We start from the raw sequence: 24,614 nt of genomic DNA on the forward strand, positions 1-24,614 counted from the left end.
TCATCACGCTTCAATAAATTTGTCCACACACTTTCATCCGGCCTCATTTCACCACACGCACAGCTGACGCTGAACTTCGCGTTACACGAGCTGTAACCGTCCTGTAATTCCCCTTTTCTTCTTCGCGCCCTCGTTGCAGAGGCCATCTTGTCTCTCATTGTTATAAATCCGGCATACAATTATTTTCAGAACATGGCGCATAACCCTGACTGCAGAGTGAGAGCTTTAATTAGCCTGTGGGATGAGGGGAATGACTTCTGCTAAGCAGGTCAAACCATTCAGTGTAGTGAGACCAGCGGCGATGTGACCAAAGGCAGAACCATGGACCGCCTTCTCGAAGCCGATGTATGTCAGGCCTGCGAGAACGTTGTAGATGAGGGCTACAACAGAATGTATACTGTAGAGCAAGGAATAAGGCACGTCGCTGCTTCGGATTGCCAGGGATACAAGCAGCACAACGCTGGTGATACCGAAGCACCCGTTCACCATGAACAGCAGGAAAGCGTGAAAGTTCAGCGTGATAAGAGCGGTGTCGAAATGAAAGTGAGTTACTCCCAGAAACCAAAGTGATAGCAGGGAGAGAATCACCTGGAAGAATAGGAGAAGGGCGTAAGCACAGTACAAATAAAACTTTCGCAAGAAATTCCACGCGCAGAACACGAACGGAGAAGGCTTAAGAAAAATAATCGCGAACTGCTCAGCGGGGAGTAAAATATTCGCGGATAAGTAAAATGGCGGTATAGTAGGGATTAGGGATATTGCCAACCGAATCCGCGAATCCTCGAATCCTGGGTAGGGATTCGAGATTTGGGAATCCGAATCTCAGTGCCCAAACAGCGAATCGAATCCTTCGAGTCCAGCAACCACGTTTGTTCGTTTTTTTAAAAACTAGCGCCTGCGGAGTCCGCTGAAAGCCTGATTGGCCGCCGAATGTTTTCTTTTATGTCTGTTTAGATCGCTGTGGAATGAAAGAGTTGAGGCAGACACTCTTACATTACTAGTTTAAAAGTAGCACGGTTTTGCTTTTGACTGTTTCGTAGTTTTACGGAAACAATGCAGATTCGAGAATTTATGTATTTCCTGTAGTCAATCGACAACACGCTAAATAAATTACATTTAAGAACTGTATGAGTATGTTTCCTCGTGAAAGTGAACTATTATTCGGTTCGTTTTTCATTAAACAAATATATCATATTCTGCTTCAAAATACTGTTCAGTAGAGGTGTTTTTCCCCTGTCTTTTTCAACTTTTTCTTTTTCTCTTTTTTTTTTAGGAAAGGATTCGAGATTCGTAAGATCCGGGGATCCGCAGAACCTTCCTTGGATTCGGATTCGGAAAAATTCTGGATACGTCCCATCTCTAGCAGAGATTCTATTGCGGCTGATGTTTCTATTGCGGTTCTATTGAGGTGAAGAATGGATTCATTCATCATATGAGGGGATTCAGTTTGTGCATACATTTGGAACGCCCATCTATTAAGTCGATCAATGAAGGATTAAGGGGGCTAAAACCAAAAACGAGAAGGGAGAGTTAGCGCACTAACAAAAAATTAAAAATGAATCCACACACACACACACACAAAAACAACTTTATTTAAACCATGAATGGTGACGCGTTTTACCGCCAGGTGCGGTACCCTTCCCGATTGCTGGCGGTAACGCGATGAAATGTAATGTTGAACAAACAACAACGAACACGAACAACACGCATAAAAGGCCTCAGAAATTCTCTGCCGGAAAGGTCAATGAATAAATGAAGGGGTTACTAACACAGCCCTTCCCTTTTCAGTGCCGTACCTGTGTGTGTGTGTTTTGTTTGCCTTCTAGTCTTTGATTTTAGCCCTTTTAACCCGTGATGCCCTACGTACAGGCTGAGGTCAATCAAGGGGGAAACTTCACTAAATTTCAAACGTTTCTGCGCGATTTCGAACGCGTCCTAATTAAGGCGGAGCGTTATAACAGTACAACTACCACTACTATAACAAAAATCTGAGCACACTACCTGCAGCACTTTAAGGCAAACTGCGAAAGTTGTAGTGTAGCTCCCGTTGCAGTTCATGGTTCCACCTTGACGGAATGACAAAGCGTCACTTCTTCTTCCTCATATATGCTGACCATAGACATATCTTTGTACGATTGTACACTTACAAAATGCGCGTAGACAAAAAATAAATGACAGGCCCGCGAGATAAGGCAAAATGAATGACGAGCATGAATGATTTGATGATGAATGATGATGATGGTGAAGCATGAATCATTTGATTACATTAAATAATTTAATTACAAATTACATACGCTAATCAACCAGTCAACGATATTGGGCACGGTGAGTCCAGATTTAAAAATCGATAAAACCCTAGTGGTGAGTAGAAAAGGACAAACAACGATAAGAGAGAAGACAAACAGGGACTGCACTCAGCAGACTTATACTGTACCCAGCACTGGGGTTTTATCGATTTGAAGAGGCATTATCAACCTGCCCAGATTTTAACTTTGTTCAACCTCGGAGTCTGGAAACATGCAGACCTTGCACGGAATGTGTATACCCGCTCTTGTTTGACTTTGCATTATCCTTGTTTGGAGCTTTCAGCGCGGAAATGTTGCACCATTATATTATTTGGAATAGCGTCATTATGGCCATCACGTATTATGTTACTTCAGATGAGAAGAACGTGCCTTCACATCCAGTTCAGTCCAATTGTCACTAGAGTATCGTGTGCAACTATATGACGGTTAGGTCCAGGTACCGATTACCGAATGTGTCGGTATAGGTAGCGTGATATCCATTTAAATAGGCGTGACGGGATTATATACGGCTATGTAATGTGGGTGCGTGCTTGAGTTTTTAAGCCACTGGAGATATATAGCCAGATAGAGGTATAAGTTAGAAATTTAAAACAACTGAAGCCTGCAACGTTCAGTACACATTAAATACACTATCTACCTCGTTGCTATACGCAAACCGGGACTGGGAAGAAATAAAAGAGAGATACACTATGTGACCTCCGCGAAAAAAGGCAGTTCGCTATATTGATCATGATTGACTAGTTATTCAGGACTGGTTCAGGAAGTTCAAGCCACATTGTAGGGCCCATCCGCATACGTACAATATCAAGCTTCATGAGCGGGTGTGACACCAAAGCATAGGGATACTCTGTACCTGTCTGCACCATCAGCATTCGTCCTGGTGTCTTCCCTCAGATGTCCTTCAGCCGCTTTGAGATAACTCATCAGCGAGCTAAAAAGATGACAGTAGGCCACAAGTTCAGCGTTTGTGTTGGTGCATTGGCAGCAGCTCACGAAGCGTGTACAAGTGTTCGACAATGTTGCAACGGTGACAATGCTGCACAGTGTTGTACCCAGCGGTTCTGTTGTGTTACCGCATTCGCATCTTTTTTCCATACCGGAGCAGCAATCCTATGCTTTAAAGTGTCACTATATGGTCAAGATGTCGACGGTTTTTTTACTATTGCGTTAGCATTAGAGTCCTCGGTACGCAAGAATCGCGGCGTGGCATGTCTGTAGCCACGACCCGGCGCGCATGCGCGGTGAGTGGAGAGGGAAGGAGAGGGCGCGTGGAGAATGGGCGACGCTGCGCGCCGGCCTGTGTAGCCGTGGTGGTCGACAAGTTCGGAAATGTCAGCGTGGTGGCGCCCTGTGCGTAGGAGCACCGGCGAAAGAAGGAAGGAAGGCGCCGTCAAGCTGAGTCGGAGGAAGCTCGAAATGCTCGTTTGGCTGCGGATGCTGTCTTGCGTTAGCGTTGTGTAAGGTCGCGTGAAGGCTTGTATAACGTTTCTGAAGGGTCGTTGAAGGGATGTGTAGCGTTGTAAAGGGGAGTTCCCAAGGGGTTTCAAGTTTTAATGCTAATGCATGTTCTTTCCGAACTGAAAATGCATGCACAAGAGATGCAAGATATGACTGCGGTTTCCCGACATGATCAATTTTTACCAAATTTTCAAAGATCCGGAGAGTCTTCTCTAGTTTCGATGACGCGAAGGCTGGTTGCGTCATCTCGAGAAATACAAATTCCAATGATGCCATGATGTGGAAAGGGCGGGATTCCTGGCAACGGCGTCGGTGCCCCTTCTAGCTGCCTTTCGCGCGTCACGTCCGTGTTCAGGATATCCGCTTCGAGTTTTGAGTCTGAAAGTGATTTTGAAGTCGTTGTCCGGCCTGATGGCATCCTCATCCTTCCCTATGTTCTCTTATCCCGGAAGCTCATGGCACAGATGCTAGTTGTAGTCCATCGCCAACTGTGTCTCAGCGAAACCGATCAGGATCTGTGGAGTGGTAAGTGTCGGTTTACCTCAACGGTAATGAAGAGCAAAGGGGCTCTTCATTACGTTAGCTCAGTTAGCACATTGCGTCAACTTGATCATCTTGGTAACACGTCGTCCATAACCTCCGTGAGCTCAGGGCAGCAGCTTAGTTACACGTAAATTATCTGTTCTAGTTCTGAAACGCGCAGTTTGTTATTTTGTAGATACCGCGTGGTTACAAGAGGCTACAAGGTGTGCGTTGTTAAAGATCAAAGATGCAAGTCACTGAAAAGGTTAGCCAGCTGTAGGACTCGAACCCACATCTTCTGGGTTACCGGTCCAGGGCTCTACAAATTGAGCTAAGCTAACACGTCTCGCCAGCGGCTTCCAAGGGTGCGTCATCTGGAGGGACAAACCACCAGTCTCTCTCACTCAACCCCCGTTTCGCTCTTACATTTTTCTCACTCATACACACATTCATACGACGGGATCGACGCAAGCGGCATGAGTTGAACATGAGACATGAGACACACAGAAGGGACAAATACATACAAAGCCTTGTATGTATTTGTCCCTTCTGTGTGTTCCAGCCTCAGAACATCAATTGTCTCATGTGCGTTGTTAGGTCCGTCCCACGTGAAGTATTGTACATTGCGGGAAGTGTCGAAAATTTAATGGTTCCCTGTGTGTTACTGGCGTAAGCCATTTCGTCTCGATAGCAGATTCACAGATTCACTGCACTGCAAAGCAGTTTACTTTGTCTGTCTGGTATACAATTGCCTATGGTGGTGAAACATCCCAATCATCATCATCAAAATATAGTTGTCTGGTTTATGCAATATATATAGTAAAATTGGTAGTTCCACTGACTTGGAAACGAAGAGCCACTAACAAATTCCGTTGAATATAACGTACGTTCTTGGTGTGAGTTGACGGACCGCGTGGCTGTTGCAATGTTTGTGATAGTTTCGAAATACGTGATTGGATCATCAGGAACGAAGGAGGATTCTACATACGTTGGTGGTTGTGAGCTGGACCAAATGGCAGTTGGATGTGTAGCATCTCTGTTGATATTTGTCAGTAAGGAGTTCTAACGTCATATCTCAGTAAGAGTTGTTTTATCGTCTAACTCTTGCATAGTGACCAAAGTGTCTACGAAGTGTTCGTCCAAACATGGAAGGATACAGGATTTTCTTGACGGAGGGGGTGGGGGTGTACCGAAGCGTACCTACATAGCGTACCGAAGATAAGTTGTGAAACTCTACCCGACGACAGGAATAGGGAAGGGTGCCACGACCCCGTACACACCGGATTCCAGATTTTCGAGTGCGACGACGGAAAAGTTCACTCTACATTTATTCTGGTGCTCGTACCCACAGCACTTGCAGTATTGCAAGCATATCAGAAGAAAATGCGTTGAGTAGCAGAAACGCGACTATTAAATAAACTAAAAAAACAGACTCATGTCCTGGCCCTAGTCGCTACTGCCAAGGTAGAAGTCAAGCTACAACCGCGTACTTCTGAAGTCACCTGTTCTTTGTAACAGACAAAAGAAGTTCCAAAATGTAAGGAAGAAGACGTTGCAGGTGAACCAAGGCATGCAGGTGCCTCGAACATATATATAATAGAATAAGGTATCCTATAGCAGTACGTCGTGAATATGTCGTCTCAAAAGCCAGGGAAGAAGATACTTCATGCACTGGCTGGTACCGGCGTTGTCGATGAGAAACCACGGGAGGTTGAGAGCAAGACCTCCCTTTCTGCTCAAGAAACAGCGACGCCTGTTGAACTGCCAGAACTGGACGAGGCAGAATCTCGGTTATTTGACTTGGTACAGTCGGGAAATGTGAAAAAGGTAGAAGCCTTCTTTCGTGAGAGACCAGGTATCAACGTCAACTGCATAAACTGCCAAGGGTACACTGTACTACATCTGGCTGTCAAAAACGAAGACTTGCCCATGATTCGCTTTTTGGTGTCTTCTGGAGCGAGGGCGAAGGACACAATCTTGTACGCTGTGCAAACAGGTGACGAAAATACATCATAGTCATTCATATTGCTATACCTGATTTTCTCAGTGCCTTCATTTGCTTCCTAAGTATTTTTCGTGGAAAGTACTTCCCGAATGTGGGTGTCGTCATAAATGTGTCGGTATTCTTCGTTTGTGTTACTTTTTCCGCGAAACAAATGGCACATGAACCCACGTAGCGCACACTCCGATTGTTACTAAATATGCGAGCAACACTAGCATTGTCACTTTGTGACCGTGGGCGTTCTTCGCTGCGGCGTGCTTCGTGAGCTTAAGCTCTTCGGTCTGTAACTATTTATTATTTCTGCTTTCGAACTCGTAAGCAGGTTTCAAAGCATTGAATCCTACGTTGACACGTCCAAGCACACATTTCTTTCGCTCATAAGCCGCTATTTGAGATGAGGCTTTACTATGGTGGTCTTGTACTAATAGTCCTGGTGCACTAATGGTGCCTGCCTGGATCACTGACTTTGATGCATACCTTCTGCATATCTGTGGCGGCGTTTTCAGGCTTACGGGTTCATCGTGAAAGAACGCAAAGACAACTCGGACGAACAACAGCATTCTTTCATCATGTATACGTTTAACCAACACGCTCTCTTTGTCCTCTCGCTACGGGTTCAGGTGGGAACTATCGACCATGTTGCGTTTGGGGTAGCTATCACTTCGATTCAAAATTCTAATGTAGAATTCCATATTAGATTCTGAAATAGAATTGAATGCGGAAGTATTCGCGTCGGTTTACAAAATACGTGTCCGAATATTCTCACAGACCTGGAATATATCCGTTGTGTGTAACGTGATTTTATGTACTCCGATGTAATTCCTAGGTTCCGTTCAAATAACACTGCCCTGCATTCGTTTACAGCGAACCAGCCCATCGTGCAGTATATTCTGGACGTGCTCGAAAAAGCCGACGAAACTTTCGAGAAACGAGGCTACCTCTCCAGCAGGCTTTACACGTCTGATATTACACCAATGATACTTGCAGCGCAACTAGGGCACTGGTCCCTCATTAGGTTGTTCCTGAGTCGTGGCCATAGGGTGCCGATTCCCCACAGGTCATCCTGTATGTGTGCAAACTGTATTAAGATTATGAGAACTGAAGGTGTCAACTTATCTACGGTTAACCTAAATGCGTATAAAGCCTTGTGCAGCCCGCATTACCTCCTGCAAACATCGTCTGATCCCTTCCTGGACATCTTCGTCTATGGCAAATGCATGAAAGAAGCAGCGGAAGCCGAAGAAGAATTTCGGGTTGAATACGGAAATGAACTGCAGAAACTTAAAGCGTTTACCAACAAGTTACTGGACCAGTGTCGAACAACGGAGGAAGTCAGAATAATCCTTGAAGAAAAAGCTGGCCTTGGAGACAAAGGTAACCTAATTTTCCCTAGAGTCATTCTCGCATTAGAATGGAGCGAGAGAGAATTCGTTACCCATAGTTATGTTCAGCAAGTTCTTCGATTAGCATGGGAAGGTGAATTTCAAGCCTGGAACCGCATCCCGTTCCGAATCAAGTGTGTTCACCTTATCAGTAGATTTCTTCTGCTTCCTTTTATCGCAATATGGATCAACGTAAGACCGGCAACCGCTGTGGCAAAACACTGGTCAAGTCCCGTGAGCAAGTACCTCAACGCATTTGCGTCGAGGCTACTATTCGTCTTGTTTGTATACTTAGAGATCACCCTGGACAGGAGCAGGAGCTCAAGAGGGCCACCAAACACGGGTCTGGAGTGGCTGCTTGTCGTCTGGGTCGCGGGATACATTGCCGAAGAAGTCATACACGTCACCAGAGTGGGTACGAAGAGATACATAAAATCGATGTGGCATTGGTACGACACCGTCACCATATTCCTGTTCCTCCTGACGTTCGCATTTTGGATCATTGCTTGGGTAGATATCATACAGGACCCCAGTGAAGGAAAGGTTCCCCCGCGGAACGAGTGGACAAGCCTAGATCCAACGCTGATCCACGAAGCCGTGTTTGCCCTCTCATCTGTATTCACTGTCTTCAGACTCATGTTCTTCTTCAAAGAAAGTGCTAAGCTGGGCCCACTACAAGTATCGCTGTCTTGCATGATCGTAGAGATATTCTGGTTCATGGTTTTCTGCATCTGCGTCATGATGTCGTTTGCCTTCGGGCTGACTCGAATGTATGAACCCTATAGCGGTATGAAGAGGGTTGACAAGGACGGCAATGTGGTGACTCAGAGCCCGGCTTTCACGACGTTCGGAATGGCCATGCGGACACTCTTCTTCAGAATGCTTGGAATCGCTGCTGGGAACGAAGCGGACGTCGTCGTTTCGAATAAGGACGATGGTACCGCCAACGACCACACGTTTACACAGTGCGTAGGAGGAACACTGTACTGTGTTTACCAACTGATTATGCTAGTTGCTCTGATTAATTCCTTGATAGCTATTGTAACAGGGACCTTCCAGAAGATTGTGGACAACGCAGAGCTGTATTGGAAGTTCTACAGGACGGAACTGTGGTTGCATTACATGAACGAGGCCGTCGTTACGCCGAGCCCGTTCTTGTTCCTGCAATTGCCATTCGTTTTAGCTGAATGCATGAAGCGCAAACAATACACGGTTTTGACAGAAGCTCCAGGGACACGATACAGCGACGTCATACAGCTCCTGGTGCAAAGATATTTGGCTCATGGTGACGTCGTACTGATTGACTGAAAATCGTCGAACAGTAGACAAGCGCAACATGTATGTTCCTTCTTGGTATCGTAAGCGTAACAGATATTTCAATTTATATGTTGAATGGTGTGGATGAATGTAATTAATAAACGTCGTTAGCTCACATTTATGATTAGTTACAGAAACAAAGGCGAGGTGAAACCTACGAGTAAAGAACGCCCTATCTAGTTCAAAGACAGCATCGCGCTTTCAAAACTATTCAGTAGTATATCTTACACGTCGTGGCATGCTTGACGAAAATCACAGGCATTTCATCTGGCAACTGACATCGGCTCCCATATAAATACTTACTCTGTGTAGCACCAGGCCTGGCTGCTTACCCTCCATTATCATGATTTCATTTCCACTGAACTTTGCATTGAACTCAAGTTCTCCAAGGGACACTGCGAAGTACGCATACCAGAGCGCCTGTCCTTCTGTCCCAATAAGAGGCTATCATCGGCGTTGTCATTTGATTTAAACAAGGATTAACTGTCGCATGATGCCATAATGTGTAAGCGTTAGGTTTATTCATTTCTGTGCATTTAAGCGTGCGACGAATGCATTTCCATCATCCAACGCATCTTCCTAAGTTTGCATCCCAACTTCTGCCCCGGGTGCATAGCGGTGGTACCACGATGACATGAGGTGCCTGGAGAAAACGATATAAAAGACGAATTGTTAGCATAAAAAAAAGAGAAGAAAAAACGTAGTGATGCCCCACGTGTTACTATCAATGTGGTACTTCTCCAGTGCATGCCAGAACAGTAGGATCTCAACTTCTCGATCCTTTTTGTAAAGCGCAGGAGCACGCTTTCGCAAGGGATATGCATATTTTGGCGTGGAGGTTTTGGTATGAGATGTACATTCGAGAAAGATGCAGTCAAAGGTTGTTTTAACTTCCTAGCTACATAGCAAATACGAGGGAGAGCGTAGTGTAGCCATAAAAAAAAGAACTAGATATGAGAGAACAACGTAGAATTAGGAAAGCTAGCTGGACGGAGAAAAGGCGTCATTTGCTCCAGGACGCACAAGAAGATGACGCTATGCCACCCTTCAAGGGAGCAGCTTGCTACTTGATTTTCCGTGCATATGTGGAAGCAAGAATATAAATTTAAATGCAAGTTATAAACAATGCGATTAATAAAGACCTTCACGCTGCCTCAACGGTATGCCGCCGAACGTCTGCCTTTGCGCTTGGCGAAACGATCTGGATGTAAAAGATCTTCAAAGAAATGTATTCAACACTGCAACGCATGTATCGTCTCCTGTACGTGCACAAAAACCATTAACAAAAAATATCTTATAAAACTGAAATAGAACAAAAATACAGGCTTACGTGTGCCTGATGTAGTATTTATGTGGAATTGCTCTTTCGTCTCCTTGTACTTTGTTCCTTGCATTGGACTTCCTTACTTGCTATTGCACTTACCTTGTACTATTGCTGAAGTTACGATGTGTTATTATTGTTAGTGTCGATGTTAGCGCTTTCTGGCGCATTGCTTAAATTATGAAAGGAAGGAAGGAAGGAAATTGTTTTTTTACATTATTTTACATTACATATTGCCAACTTCGCAGGTTGGCAATATCACACGAACGGCCTTTGCCTGATACCGTGATCGCACTCATGCAATGGCCCTCATGGTGATCGCAACACGCGCGCTCAACCCATTCGTTCGACGTTGTGATTGCGATAAACCGTGGCGGCGAGGATGAGTTCGATCCAGTATCGCGCTCATGGTGCGCAGCGATCATGCGCCATATAAGCCTGAGCCTGAGCTGGCTTCAGCCTCACGCTCGCCTTTTCAGGTGATCGTGATCGTGATTTCTTTCGGGCCAAAATGCATAGCTCGGTACACAAGGAATTCTAAAAAAAATATAATGCACAAGTTACCGAGCAGACGGGCTTTTGCAAGAGATCACGAGGACACTTCTTTGTTTGGTGAGGTGATTACAAAACATGCTCATATGACGTTAGCTGTGACTCTGATGTTTGCAGAACTGACGGTATGCCGAAGGTACACGTGAACAATGCATGTTTTGAAAACCCTTGGCACGCACGCGTATATCTCATACCGTGTCTTTACTTAACACCATACATGTGCAACTATTTAATATGCCATGTGCCGCGCGGCGAACGTCAGAGCGCTGCAAGAGATGCTCTAGCAAAGTGAAGCATTCGTTTTCTGCACTGCTCTTGGTATTCACACAACACTAGGTGTGATATTTTTATATTTGCGAGTCATTCGTTGATACGTGTGCGGCACCAGACATAAGGTTTTTCTCCCACAGACCATCAATAGGATGCTCGGCTACGCGGCATTAGTAAGGTGATATTGCTTACTTTGCATGAGGTCTGAAAATGCATACATGCCAACAAATGCCGGTTCCTCGTACGGTATTACTAAGATTAATATTAAGATAAAATAGTAGTGACAGAGTTGATCAGGAAACTCGCGCAATGGGTCGACACATCGGACTTCCGTTCTGGTATTCGTCATTAGGAAACTATTAAAAGAAAGCTTGAGGTATTTCCAACAGGCTGAGAAGTGCAACATTCCTCTTTTCGATTTCGGTACATTCTTTGTTGCCGGCATTCTGTTCACAAGCAAGAGAAACCTGTACCGCCATACAGCTTCCCTGTCCGGACGCGCGCTCAGACGTCCACTCGCAGCTTTTCGAAGTCGCTGCCAGGTGGCCACGGCTTCTCTGGAATCGTGAGTAGGCGTGAAAAACTTTCGCGTAGGAACACCTTCCTTCAGCGGACAAGAATCCGGTCCGTCGGGGCTCTGTACCAGACGTTTCACCACACAGACATGACCACCGTCGACATGGCTCGTGAAATTTTTCCTCCTCGTTTTCTCATGAGTCATCTGTACGAAATTCGAAAATTAAACTTTTGCTGGTTTCGGTCGTGTTGTTGTCCTGTCCCTCTATTTGTGCCCAGAGTCAGGTTCTTCACATTATAGCGTTGATGCTGACGGGAGCCCACTTACGTTGCAGCTGGTAGCGCTTCTGTAGAAATTTCATACACATCAATGCCACCGTGCAATCGACACATTTAGAGCAATAACAACAACTTTATTGTGAGATGATGAATGGTGGTGGTGGTGGTGGTTGCTGGTGGTGAAGCGGGGAATTAAATTATTAGAAAATTAGAATTAAATTAGAAAATTGTCAGTCCACTTCGTAATTTGAGAATCTTATGAAGCGGAGCCTTTTTTTTTTTTTTTGCGACAGTCTTACCTGGGCATCGATGCGAATATCATTGTTGACTTTTGCGGCACTGTTGCTCGTAGCTGAGTTCGCCATATTTAAAACTGAGTTCGCCACACTGTCAGTCAGTCCGTTGGCGAAGCCGCTGTCGGGATAAAAAGCTCATGAGGGATATTGCAAGACAATTCTACAACACAACGCGTATCTGCACTTTCTCTATTTCTCTTTTTGTGTCAAGGAATCAACAGCGGATGTATTTGGTCAGTGATGTCGGTTTCGCGAGTAAGGAGGAAAGGTGAGAGGAGGAGCCGCTTCTGGGGCAAACTTGTGCAGCGCAGCGAACGCTGAGCAATGTGCTACGCGTGTATTACAGCCATGCAACGCATGGTATTTGGGCGGAACAACTTTGTGATGTCTGGCAAAGGCAGAGAATGGTCTACTGTGATATTTTACATCTATTAATGGAGTAAAACGCATCAGGAGCGGTTGAGTATGGTAGCGCTTGTGTTGTGTGCACAAATCATCTCATGCACAAAGTGCCTTGAATGTGGCGACGAATTACGCATGTGGATGTTAGTCTGCAAGTTTGCAGTAAAATCTTGCAGCTCTTCAACAGAATGATAACATAGGATCGCTGCTGACGGTAATTCATTCATCTTGTCACGTGAAAATATGTTCAATTGATGATAGCGGCATATGAAGGTTTATTAAAGGACGAAAATATACAATGACGAAGGGATTGGCCATGATACACTGTGGTTCCGTGTCATCTACAATCTGCAAATTAGGACACTAGAAGTTATTTCATTGGAGCAACATCTCACACAACTTCCGCTGCCCAATGTCAGTGTCCGTTGAGTGGTCATTGCTGATCGTGTAAAACCAAAGCAATATGCCCATTTTTACAAATATTACACACCCTAAGTCCTCCTATAAGTAGTCATATTGTTCATCACTTTATGTATCAGCGATTTCTAAATTGCCGCTCACGAAATTTTGCAACATTGCAGCAATTGCGGCACACGAATCACTTTTATAGTCTGTCGTCACCGCCAAGTTCGTTTCTATATTGTTTCTTTTTTCTTTTTTTTTTTTTTTTTTGCTGGGCGCTTATTGAATGTGGGACAAGCGATGAACCTGCGCTATACTATCTATGTACCTAAATGTACAACGGCCATCCTTTTCTAGCGTCTGTTGTGTTTCCTATAGGAACAGGAACATGATATACAGTACACACACGCGATTGTGACAGCGAGTAGCTATTTGCCGCGGAAGTAGCGGACGACGGAGTGCTTACGTCACTAATCCGCGAAACCGACGTCACCTACCAACATTGTAAGACGCATGCGGATCATGTCGCCTGTATATCCTGTATAATCCTGCCCGACCTCCTCACAACTAATTATTATGATGAAAGCGTACTTACAGTGCTTTGTCGAACAAATCAGTAATCGATTCTGCTTTGTGAACCAAGCCTGCCATGCAAAGCAATATTGTAAACCTAATATGCATGGTGATCTGAAACGAACAACATGGACATTGCATTAAAACCCAATGAGGTGCCGAAGACGCAACTTGGTTTATGCTCATTATATTTTCGCTCAGCGGTTTCCCTCTTTCCGTTTTTTTCTTCTTCTTCTCCCTTTCTTTGTTTTTATTTTTTCTTTTTTGTGGACGCTAGCAGGTCTGATGATATAACACTTGTTACTCGCCAATACACAGTTATTGAAACACACGTTTTTCACTTTGCGTGTCATGTTTACAGGTGATTTTTTTTCCTTTTTTCAGTTTCGTGTACTTTTATTCACATGGCAAGAAGAGATCATTTGGATAAATAACAAGAAGGTAAGATATAGCATAATCAATAAAAGCCATATCTATATACGGAAATAGACGTACGTACCCTATTCTGATAAGATATTCCGTGCACATACAGCTTGACATGATACGACACTTGCGCCGGATTCCGCAGACGATGCGCAGCGGATATCTGAACCATATTACTAATTTACGTAATGTGACGAGACGTTCGTACTTTCACGGTTGTATAGTCTCGCCCGATGCCCCACCAGCTTACTTGTGGGATAGCATTTTGTCCCGGTTTTGGCCACAGCGGACCCCGAATATGGACGCTTTCAGGAAATCTCAGTCTTCCTTGCACTGCGTTGCATTCTGGGCGCTTATTCTCACGGGGGAAAGAAAATAGACCTTCAAGTTTCATCTTCGCTGACCTTGACACGTCGTGGACTATGATCCGAGAGAGGAGAAATCGAAAGAGTTCAGGGGCCTTTTCCTTCGTGCCGATACACAAGTTCCCACAGTTCAAAGCAGCGCTAAGCACTCTGGGGTTTTCTGAAGTCGACTACAGAAGAAAAGAAAGAAAAAGATGGGGCTAAATATCGGAGGAGCTTTCAGTTTTCTCTTGTCCTTCTCGAATCTTTTTACGGTCTAGCAAATGGAACATTCAGAGCTAACAAACCGTCCCAGGGTAGGAGCAATGAGGTGGCAATCTCGAAACCCTTCCTCATATATCAAGCTATACATCAGGAGTCAACATGCAAAATATCGTCGCGCTACGGCGTATTATAGCTGCGCAATCGAATTTCTAAGAACAGTCCGAGAAAGCAGCCGCGAACGGCCGATACGATTCTCCTGTGACGTAGAATGGTCCCCGTGCCTTCTTACTTTGTTTTTGTGGCGGCCCGTGGACCACGATGAAGACGTGCCTCCCCTGCCGCGCGCCACTCCGCATGCCAACGAATTCTACTGGCACCGTCCTAGCGTCAGGCCACAAACATCATCCCGCTGGGGTTTTTCATCCCCACCGGTGAGGGCTGGTGTGGACGAACACCATCTCCTCTATAGTGTGCTCCTTACAATTCGCTCACGCGCCTCTTACACATGTTTGAGCTGTGCCACTGTACGTCACGAGTGATGTTCCCCCGGGATCATATTACGTAACGACGTCTTCTCGGTCTGCGATGCACTCTTTTCACGAGAAAGGACATTCTTCAAGCTGCATAGAACAGCTTCCTTCCGCGAATCATGTAGGTCACTTGCAAGACGTGGTTCTTTAGCAGATTCTCATTTTGTTTGTTGCAGAATACACCCCAGCGATAAACTAAAAATTCTGGGGGTGACCTGAGTGCTCGTTTAAGTCCGAAGTCTTAAGCAAGAGTTTACAGCGGAAATAAATAAATGAAATAACGGAACTGCGGACAGACGAAGTAAAGAGCAATTTGTTGACTGACACCAGCACGCTCCTACCTCACCGCATGTGACGCGCCTTGTGGTCGGAAGAGTATGGTCACGTTATATTTGCGTAAGAACCACGTCAGTGTTTACTTTTGTTACTTTACTAGAACCAATAAAGCTCTTCGATGTTGATGATACAGAATGCGTGGCAGCCGCCGTGAGTCGCAACAGTATGCTTGAGTCACTCAGAGCTAAATTCTTAGGTATGACAGTCACCCCTGCCATTTGAGCACAAACAAAGGGAATGAGAAAGTGATAGCCTATCTAACGCATACGAAAAACTCACAAAACAACGAAAAGTTCGCGGTCTGAACGTTAGCTCGTATTAACTTACCTTCGTCAATGGACGATGTGTGCGCTGTATCACAGAAAAAGTGTATTTCGAGTTCAGTGTACCCGTTTAGATAGCTACTCACCAGAATCCAATTTGAAACTCGCCACCTGTGTGAACAGGTCAAACACCTCTTCGTGTAGAAGCCAGCACCTACACCCGTACAGGTAGCAAAGCAGCTGGCGATTGAATCAGGAGGAAGCAAAGCCGCGTAATTATGCAGTGTAAAATGAAATCACGTGGAAGCGCGACGCGCTTTTGAGTCAGAAGGTGCTACGAGCATGCAACCTTTCAAGAACGCACAAAAAGTGTGCATGTAAGCTGGTGTGCTCTAGAAATGGATAGCCTGTACTTTCCAAGGGGAAAAACAGCGTCGGCAAAATGATGGGCCGACGTAGGCTTCCGAGCTAAAAGTCGTTGTGCCGAGTTCGCAAAGAAAGGTGGGGCCAAGTTTGGCGATTGACATTGGCCTTATGGCGGATTCCACTAGTCCGTTTGGAGCAGCTTTTTCTGCTCCGCGGCGGGGAAACGGTGTTCCACTGGTCGTTTCTGATCAACTCGCTCCCTCTCGCACTCGCTCTTGCTCCGCAAAGAATGCTCGGATTCTGCCGGAACTCGAACGCAGCATTGTCGTAACTTCCGCATCTTCAAGGCCGAGCAAGAGCAAGTGTCGCAGGCTCGCCGAGTTTGTACGATATGGACCACGACTTCCGTCATTATCTTGGCTTGAGCGCGATTGTTTTTTTGTTTTTTTCGGTGGTGGATCAGATTTTGTGCCTGCTTGCCGGATTTCGTTGCCCTCACGCGGATTAGGGTGCTGGCTCCACATCGACCAGTGGAATTATCCATTACTCGGCCGGACTTAATACCACCAACCTTGGGCCAGACCTATCTGACACGGGGTCAACACAGGGAGATTGTAGATCCAAGTCTCAGCAGAAGCCGGCCCCTAGTCGGCTAGATGGCGGCGAACTGATTAACAGCAACGATGGGCAGGGGTGTCGAGGTAGCTGGCCGTTGGACAACGATGGGCCAACTATGAACCACTTGTAAGACCAATTGTAGACCAATGAAGATATTCCTGATGTTCCGCAGTGAAACAGAAACCTATGGTGGAATATATAAGCTCACAACGGTAACTACGAGGTTGCCCAGACGAACTTTACGGCCAACATGATCGATGGAAGGAGTCTGTGGTCCCCAGAAAAGGGCAGTAGTTAAATCATATCGTACCCACAGCACAGTCAGTGATAAGCCCGGTTGTCCGTACGTAAGTAGCTGGTACCCACTGAGGCGGAACACGTCTTTTCAGTATGCTTCACTGAATGCAAGTGTTGGGAGCAAAAACGACTTGAAGTTAGGGGGCTTGGCACGCCAGCTTCTTGCATTCCATTGCGTCACAGTAGTACTTTTATACAAGCTGTCCTTGTTGAGAGGTGAGCCGTCCTTCTGCAGCAAGAACCACAGGCAGAGACACAACAACAGGGAAAGTGGTTATAATCGCTTCGAGTGCAGCTAAAACAGGTGGGAGAAAGGCTGAGAATGGAGTACCGTCGCTCGATACACTGCGCTGCATCCTTCCAGGGCTTTCGGGCTACAGCAGCTTAAGTCACTTGGGAGGCCGGTGGATGGCCGCTTCACGTACAGGAGGTGGGCGAGCTGGCGCTGTCTTCCCACCGGTACGGCCGGGTACTGTGGATATCAAACAGTCTTGCAGGCTTATCGCGATCACCGCATAAAGATGGCCGAATCAACGTCGGCCCTGGACTGAGTACAGGAAAATGGGAACGCTAGCACTGGGTGATACAAATAACATAGACATTATGGTCTTTCATAGGCTGAACTGGGTGAAGAACAGACTCTTGGAAGCGCTGGATTGCAGCACGCTTATACGGGCAATGAGAATGCGAGACAACGTGAGGGTCACCGCACTTCGGTTGCCGCCGAGCCTTTCATTTTGTGCGGGTCGGCACAAATCTTGCAGCGTTGAGGCCATGCACAAGATGACCAAACCTGATCAAACCTTTGGCAGTGAAAACATTTCACTGAGAATTCCAAGTGGTTGTTGATGGAAAGTCCTAGGTGAACTACCGGTTGCAATTTCAGGTTCGACCGAAACGTCAGAATGACACTTCCCAAGGGGATGTGGCGATCATCATGAGAAACGAATCGGACTTGTTGGCGAGCTGATACGACACCCTGACTTTCAAATGAGGGCTAAATAAGCCATGCTCTCTTTGGTGTAGGGAAGATGGACGTCGTCAATTTTACGATGGTTTTTCGCATATGACGGTGGAATGACATCTTCAACATGACCGTGCGAAGGGCTAGAAGGTTGGACACTGCCCCCTCAGTCTTCACGAAAATGCACATAAATCCGTCGTTATTTACACGATGGTGGTCGACTTGCTCGTGTGTAGCAGACTGGATGTCTTTTACAACCACATTAGGATTCACCTTGCGGCCCGCTCTTCCTGTAGGATACAAGGCTAAAGGGATCTCCGATGTCCGGGACCTCCTCACGATGATTCCCGGAAGGGACGATGCAATTAGGAGAAATTTCAGTTTGCTCGGGCCTATCATGATTGGGGCAAAAGGGGGTCATCCAAAGCCAGCAGGCTGGGTAGCCCTTCTTGACAGGGACTGGAAGGTCCTCTGTCAATGGGGGAGCAGCTACACTGACGTAGCGGTGGCTGGTGAATTTCGTCGCGGCAATCGGAGATCGGCGGCCGGCCGTCCCGGCGTCGCTCCACCAGCGGGAAGCCCGCATAAAGCTCAAGCCTACAGAGGATACCGCCAACAAAATTTGTCAACAACAGAGTTAGGTTTCGCTGGGACAGCAGGAGCAGCAAAAGAGAAGACAGTCTTGGCAGTCAGTCATTCAGGCAGTAGTCAGGCAGTCAGGCAGTAGTCACATTTTCTGCATTTTCAGTCAATATAGGGTGTACACGGGCAATATGGGGCCCATATTGCAGGGATTTTCCCAATATTGGCGAAACGGCACCCATATTGGACCGTATCGCCAATGACAAGCCCATATGGATCCAATATTGTTTGCTACTTGGGCAGGATCCCCAGAGCACCAGTATATGGGTTATCTACATGGGCAAGCCCATTTTACCGGTATTGTGTCAGTTCTTCCGCGATAATGCCGATGATGAGTCAGTGTAATAATAAGGCATTACCCGATATCGTACAAACCACTAAAAGTGATATGAGTTCATTCGTCTTTCATTCCTTTTATTGTTTCGTGCAGGTCTTCTAACTGACCTACGTTGCATCGCGTGATGAAAACAATTCTATCTCGCCATGAAAAACGAAGAACAGGCAGGCTTCAACAGCCCCGCTTAGAGACAAACCCTGGGCACACGACCAATGGAATTAAGACATTGTACACGTTATGCATACCAGGCTGATCAGGAGCTTTAATGTTTGGCTGGCCTTTCGGCTGGTCCTGGCTACCATCGACTTCTACTGAATTTCACAGCAGCAGCCGTTATTCACTATTCAACATAACTAAAGCGACTTTTGGCTAACAGAAACATTTATTTGACACAAAGCACTCATTCCACGATCTGATGCAAGTGTGCATTGTGCATACGAAGCCCACTCGTTGCTGACACACTGTAACCAACTACGAGGTTCAAGCACAACCAGCACACTGTCCAATTTCTAATGCCAAGCCAGTCATTTGAGTGCATACCATTTCATGATGAGCATCTACTTTCGCTGTTTGCAGGGCATCATCAATACTGCGTAGCGAAAGGCGCTTGACAGTCCACGCTGTGAGTCGTTTCGTTTTATTCCGCAGCTAGGACTGATTGGCATCGGGAAGCAAAATGGCGGCTGTTTGCACCAGCTGTCCCAGCTCAGTTATGGTGCGTGTTGCAGTGGGATTGCCAGTTTGTGAATGTTTCGAACAATGTGTATCCTCTGCGGGAAGTTGTTGGTTGCAACGACGACTTGAGTATGGCACTTCACTATACCCAATACGGATTCGTCTCATTTTGCGCATTTTCAGCCAATATGGGGTGCACACAGGCAATATAGGGCCCATATTGCCTGACCTTTACCCCCTAATGGCTGGAACCTAAGAACACTAAGAACGCATATTGCCAACGTCTGCCCCATATTGGCTCGTACCATGGCAGAACGTTGGCTAAGAAGTCTAATGACCTTGTCTCATACTTGGCAATATGGGGCACATATTGCCTTGTTTGAGCCAATATGAGGAAAATCTTCGCTAAACCGACCCATATTGTCCTCGTGTCCCCAATGCTCAGCCAATATGGGAACAATATTGTGTGCTGCCTGGCCAGATCTGTGATGTGGTACGCGCGCTTCAGCCCAATCGTCTTTCACAGCTTCAAACTGTGTCTACTAATGGCATTCCATGCGCTATGGTCACCGAATACACGGTCGTTATGGGCGGACTCTTAGCATCACGTCGTTTAAGCGATCAGGCTTTCCCTATCTAGGTGGCGGTCATTGTGGGCCACAGTAGCTCATGCATTTTTGTTCGTCATCATATTCACAAGGCCAAGACGACTGCCGAAGGCGCTAGAGAATCCAATGACACCAGAAACCCAAGACGAGTACTTGGAGGAACCTGTGGAATGAGTGCACCCACAGTAAAAATTTGATGTATTTTTTTTTTTCTGAAACGAAGTTACACCGGTAGACGACGAATATACAAAAATCTCGAGGCAAATATAACGATTTAAAGCAAGTAGTAGTATAGAATATTGATAACGAAAATATCTTATTCTTGTTTGAAAATTCTGAGTTGTTGTTTTGGAAACGAGAAAATTTCGCAGTGCTCCTCTTCCGCATTTTCCCATACATGTCGACGAACGGTCACACACCAACCGCACTGAAACACAAGAAAATCTCAAGTCAAACATAAAAAAAGCCATCACTTGTGAGTAAATAAAAAAGAAAGTTGTGTGTGATTTGGCCAAATTACCATCTGAAATCATAAGGGGAAAGAGACTAAAAGAAAAGCCCTGAGAGAGAGATTAATCTGAGAGAGCACTCTTGCGCAGAGGACTTTTGCTGGCAGATTCCTCCTCCCAACGTTGAATTCCAGGAGGAGCTGTTATCGATTCTGTGGATTCAGCGTTTCCGGCCTGCAGGTTCAAGTGTGCGTTGTTGATGCTGGCTAGCCTACGTTCAACGGCCGAAGTGGCTCTGCAGTGACGCTTAGGCCGGAGTCACACTGGTTATACATTATACACGAGCATCCCGTCATACATGTATGACGAACATGTATAACAAACATCCCTTAAACATATTTGATCATACAGTGCTGGTCACACTGCTTATACACAGGCAAAACATGTTTTAAAGCACGTGTGCATAACCAGTGTGACCGTGCTGTCAAGGGATATGACAGCGTGCGTACCGTGTCATTAATTGAAATATGTCACTCTGTCCATGTGTTGTGTGTTTCAGCCTTAGAACTGTTACTTTACACAATATGTCATTAAGTTGATGCGATGGCAAGCAGTACACTCAAAGAAATAAGGGTGTGAAAAAGTGGTAACTTCTATGGTTACCACCTAGGTCAACATAGCATCTGATAAAGGGTGTAAAAGGATTGTAAAAGCAATTATCATATATCCAAATTGCTACAAAAAGGCGTACGCCGCCCTCGCTCACCGAATCAGGGGGCTTAATCGCTTCATCGTCGTTACGGTCGTTATGAGCTAACGAGCGGCGGGAAATTCAAAAAAGCGGGCGGGAAATTCAAAAAGATGGGCACGTGACACAATGCGCGTGACGTATCCCACGCCCTTCACGTATCGCGCGAAGAGCGCCGTGCACGTGTTTTATCACGTGCCCTTCTCGACGAGTGTCCCGCCTTTCGTTAGATCCTAGCCTATAAGTGATTAAGCTCCCAGAAGTGGTAACTCTACCATTCGTGGCAGAGAGTGAGGTAGCAGGTAGAACTTTGCAGCCTTTTAGGCACAACGTATGCGGCAAATACTACCTCCTAAACGGTGTAACTGCTTCACCCCTCTTTCTAAGAGTTTACACGAGGAAGACGGCTCATACCTTTTGGGCAGCCTGCGACATTTCCTTCTGCCTTCGTCATAATATTTGCCTGGGTCGCATGGCGGATGCACTATGTGAACCTGAACGGGCTGCGAAAAGGCAAATGAATCAATCACACAGCACCCGTTCACTGGCGTGCAAACAATCAGAGCTGATTTCGTATCGGTTACTAAGGAATAACTCGTTAACGAGGATTCAACAAAATGTTTTCGACATAAAATACAGGCGATGCTGAATGAGATTATAAAAAAATCATTTTGTGGTACAGTACAACTTAGCTATTAGGGCCATGCAAATGTTTTAAATAACAGGTACGTCACTCTGCGCATATCGCTAGTCAATCAACTGCATAGAATATCAAGTCTTTCCTCATCTGTGGCCCACGGTGACAAATCACGTACAATGTTCAACACGTCTGCAAACTCCTGCCCTGCCCTGCAAAGACCTGCCCTGTGCATGAAATTGCTTACCAGACTTTGAGGCTGATGATACCTTACTAATGGGGATCGTTCGTGTTCTGTCTTTCTAGTTTTCAGTGGCCAACACCAGCGAAGTGACCAGTCTGAATACCCTTCTAGTAACCCCCTTACCTCCGCCTTCACGACTTACCGGTTGATTCACGTAAACCTCGTTGTTCACATTTGTGTTGCTATCGCCAGTAAGTTTGTCAGCTAGGTTCATGGCCTGTTTAGCAGCATTACCAAATATGTCGCTGTCAGAGAAAGGACACAACGAAAATCGTGTTATGCGGACTGTGAAGAAAGCACTGCTTCGGAAGCCGCCTCACGAATGAACGTAACTAGACTTCGGTCTTTTTTTACATGTATGAACCACGTGCGAAAGCAGGACATCTTTACAAACACACGCAAAAAGAAAAAAACTTATAAAACACAGACCTATCCTATAACACGTATAATGACACGTATACATTACTGAGCAGTGATGCGTCACAAAGCACCAAGAGCGGAATTGTGGTGGATTCAACGCAATAGAATGTCCCGAGGACTCGGGACATTCCATTCCTCATGCACTGCAGTACTTTACAATAATTTGAGTACTTTACAATAATACATTGAACGCACGCAGAGGTGACTGAGTCTCTAGGTGGTAGAGAATAATGATTCACCCACGTATTTCTAGGTACATGAGGGAGAATGTCTTCGCCGGCTCTCTGCCTGTACCCCACGGGGCTCTGTCAACACATCCCCTCCCATTTCCCCGCCCTGCCCTCCACTGAGTCCCTTCCTCGGATCCATTCGGGAACGATGCAGGATATATTTCTGGAACACTTTAATCATCAGGGGTGTGGCCTTGAGATTTTTCGGGCTGTTTTGGCCTCTTTGAAATGTACATTTTTTTTAAAGCTTGTGTTCACCACGTTTCGCCGATTTGCACAAGCGTAGCTGGACTCTGACGTCGAGGCTGCGCGAGACGACCACTTTCCTCTATCTTTCTTTTTTTTTTTAAGTTTTACATTTGCAACAAACTACTGAAGTTATACTGTGCGTATTGTATTGCCAACTGTACGATGGGACATCGGACGAGATGTAGGATGTGTACTGTCAAGGGCTGCAGTAAGATATTTCAATAACCTCTGCGAGGGTCAGCGCGAGCCGCTCGTCGCACGTGACTGCCTGTCTTTACGGGGACGTTACTGAAAAGGTGTAATCGAAGTACCTGCAGTGTGACTCTGATGTCATAGTATCAACCAATCGTTTCAACACGCGGTAACTGGGACGCCCGTCCAGCATCTGTTTTACACAGGGGATCACTTTTACGCTCGTTCAAGACAACGAAGAGAGAGAGGGGGGATATGTTTATTAAGAAAAAAAAGAACGGAAAACGAAGAGAGGACCAAGAGACGTGAGAAGAAGCAGTTGGATAGCCGCGTGGTGTTGGACGAAGAGACACTCTCGGTTCACGTAGGGCACTACATTAGAAGTACGGGCAATGATTCGCCCATTGTAAACAAAAAAGCAATGACCAATTATTAACGTTAATAGATTACACAAGTACATAATACTGAATTCACACACAATTACACTGGTAGATAGTACAACCCGTCAATATTCGATTCAATAGCAAACGTCGACCAAACAGCCCAAGGACACACTAGAGAGCAGATGAGGAATACATTCGCCCCAGAAAGTTATTTGTGAGAGGATTTTTGAATTGTTGCGCATCCTACAGTAATACAACGGCAAGTATCCCTTATGAAAAAATGTATGGACGTGCTATTGAATTTCGATAGCAAAAAGACCAAACAGGCAATAGACTTTATTGAGATAGATGATTTTTTTTTCTTTTTCCTCCCGTTATCTATTTGGTGCAGACAGTCTATAGAACTTTTCTGTTGACCGGCAATATACACGTTGTGTTTGGAAATGCTATACACTATTACCATTTGGCCCTATGCGATTAATGTTTCTTTCAGGTCATCTGTCATTTATAGTTTGGCTACCACTCTACATCACATACTTGTTATGGTGGGCTGTCGAGAAGCGTTGTTTTACACAGACACACATTTGTAGTGCCTTGTGAACATCTATTGACAGTCATTGGCTTTTCTTTTGATTACTTCCCCTGCACCCACTTTCCGTTGACATCTGTTCCAAAGAAAATCTATTGAATATTTGTCATTTGTCTCTTTATAGCAATGTCTCAATAAAGGGTACACATTTTCTATTGCCGGAGCTTTGGTAAATTATTGAGAGATGTTGAAAAGTGGCCACCGCGTACCTCTTCGAAGTCTGTTGAGTTCCTGTTGTGTGAAAGTG

At 45.6% G+C, this 24,614-nt stretch overlaps 1 protein-coding gene and 2 long non-coding RNA genes across 3 annotated transcripts; 1 reads left to right on the forward strand and 2 right to left on the reverse strand.

Annotated features, from left to right (window-relative positions):
• Positions 1-210: 210 nt before the first annotated feature.
• On the reverse strand, positions 211-2,175 carry LOC135384063 (uncharacterized). Its single transcript, XR_010420226.1, has 2 exons — positions 2,002-2,175; positions 211-588 (listed from the first exon to the last, which is right to left on the reverse strand). It is a non-coding gene; the product is annotated as an uncharacterized LOC135384063 (long non-coding RNA).
• A 3,605-nt stretch (positions 2,176-5,780) lies between these two features.
• LOC135384065 (short transient receptor potential channel 4-like) lies at positions 5,781-9,102 on the forward strand. The gene is made up of 2 exons (XM_064613311.1): positions 5,781-6,282; positions 7,153-9,102. The coding sequence occupies exons 1-2, from the start codon at positions 5,919-5,921 to the stop codon at positions 8,976-8,978; spliced, it is 2,190 nt and encodes a 729-aa protein (XP_064469381.1). The 5' UTR covers positions 5,781-5,918; the 3' UTR covers positions 8,979-9,102.
• Positions 9,103-20,491: 11,389 nt separating this feature from the next.
• LOC135384064 (uncharacterized) lies at positions 20,492-22,506 on the reverse strand. The gene is made up of 3 exons (XR_010420227.1): positions 22,447-22,506; positions 21,838-21,926; positions 20,492-20,653 (listed from the first exon to the last, which is right to left on the reverse strand). It is a non-coding gene; the product is annotated as an uncharacterized LOC135384064 (long non-coding RNA).
• Between the last annotated feature and the right edge of the window lie 2,108 nt (positions 22,507-24,614).

Source organism: Ornithodoros turicata, chromosome 2 (assembly GCF_037126465.1).
Source record: "Ornithodoros turicata isolate Travis chromosome 2, ASM3712646v1, whole genome shotgun sequence".
NCBI classification, from domain to species: domain Eukaryota; kingdom Metazoa; phylum Arthropoda; class Arachnida; order Ixodida; family Argasidae; genus Ornithodoros; species Ornithodoros turicata.

Coding starts and splice junctions, on each gene's coding strand:
- LOC135384065 (XM_064613311.1), top strand. CDS start 5,919: ATGTCGTCTCAAAAGCCAGGGAAGAAGATACTTCATGCACTGGCTGGT. Junction 6,283..7,152: donor CTTGTACGCTGTGCAAACAG/GTGACGAAAATA, acceptor ATTCGTTTACAG/CGAACCAGCCCATCGTGCAG.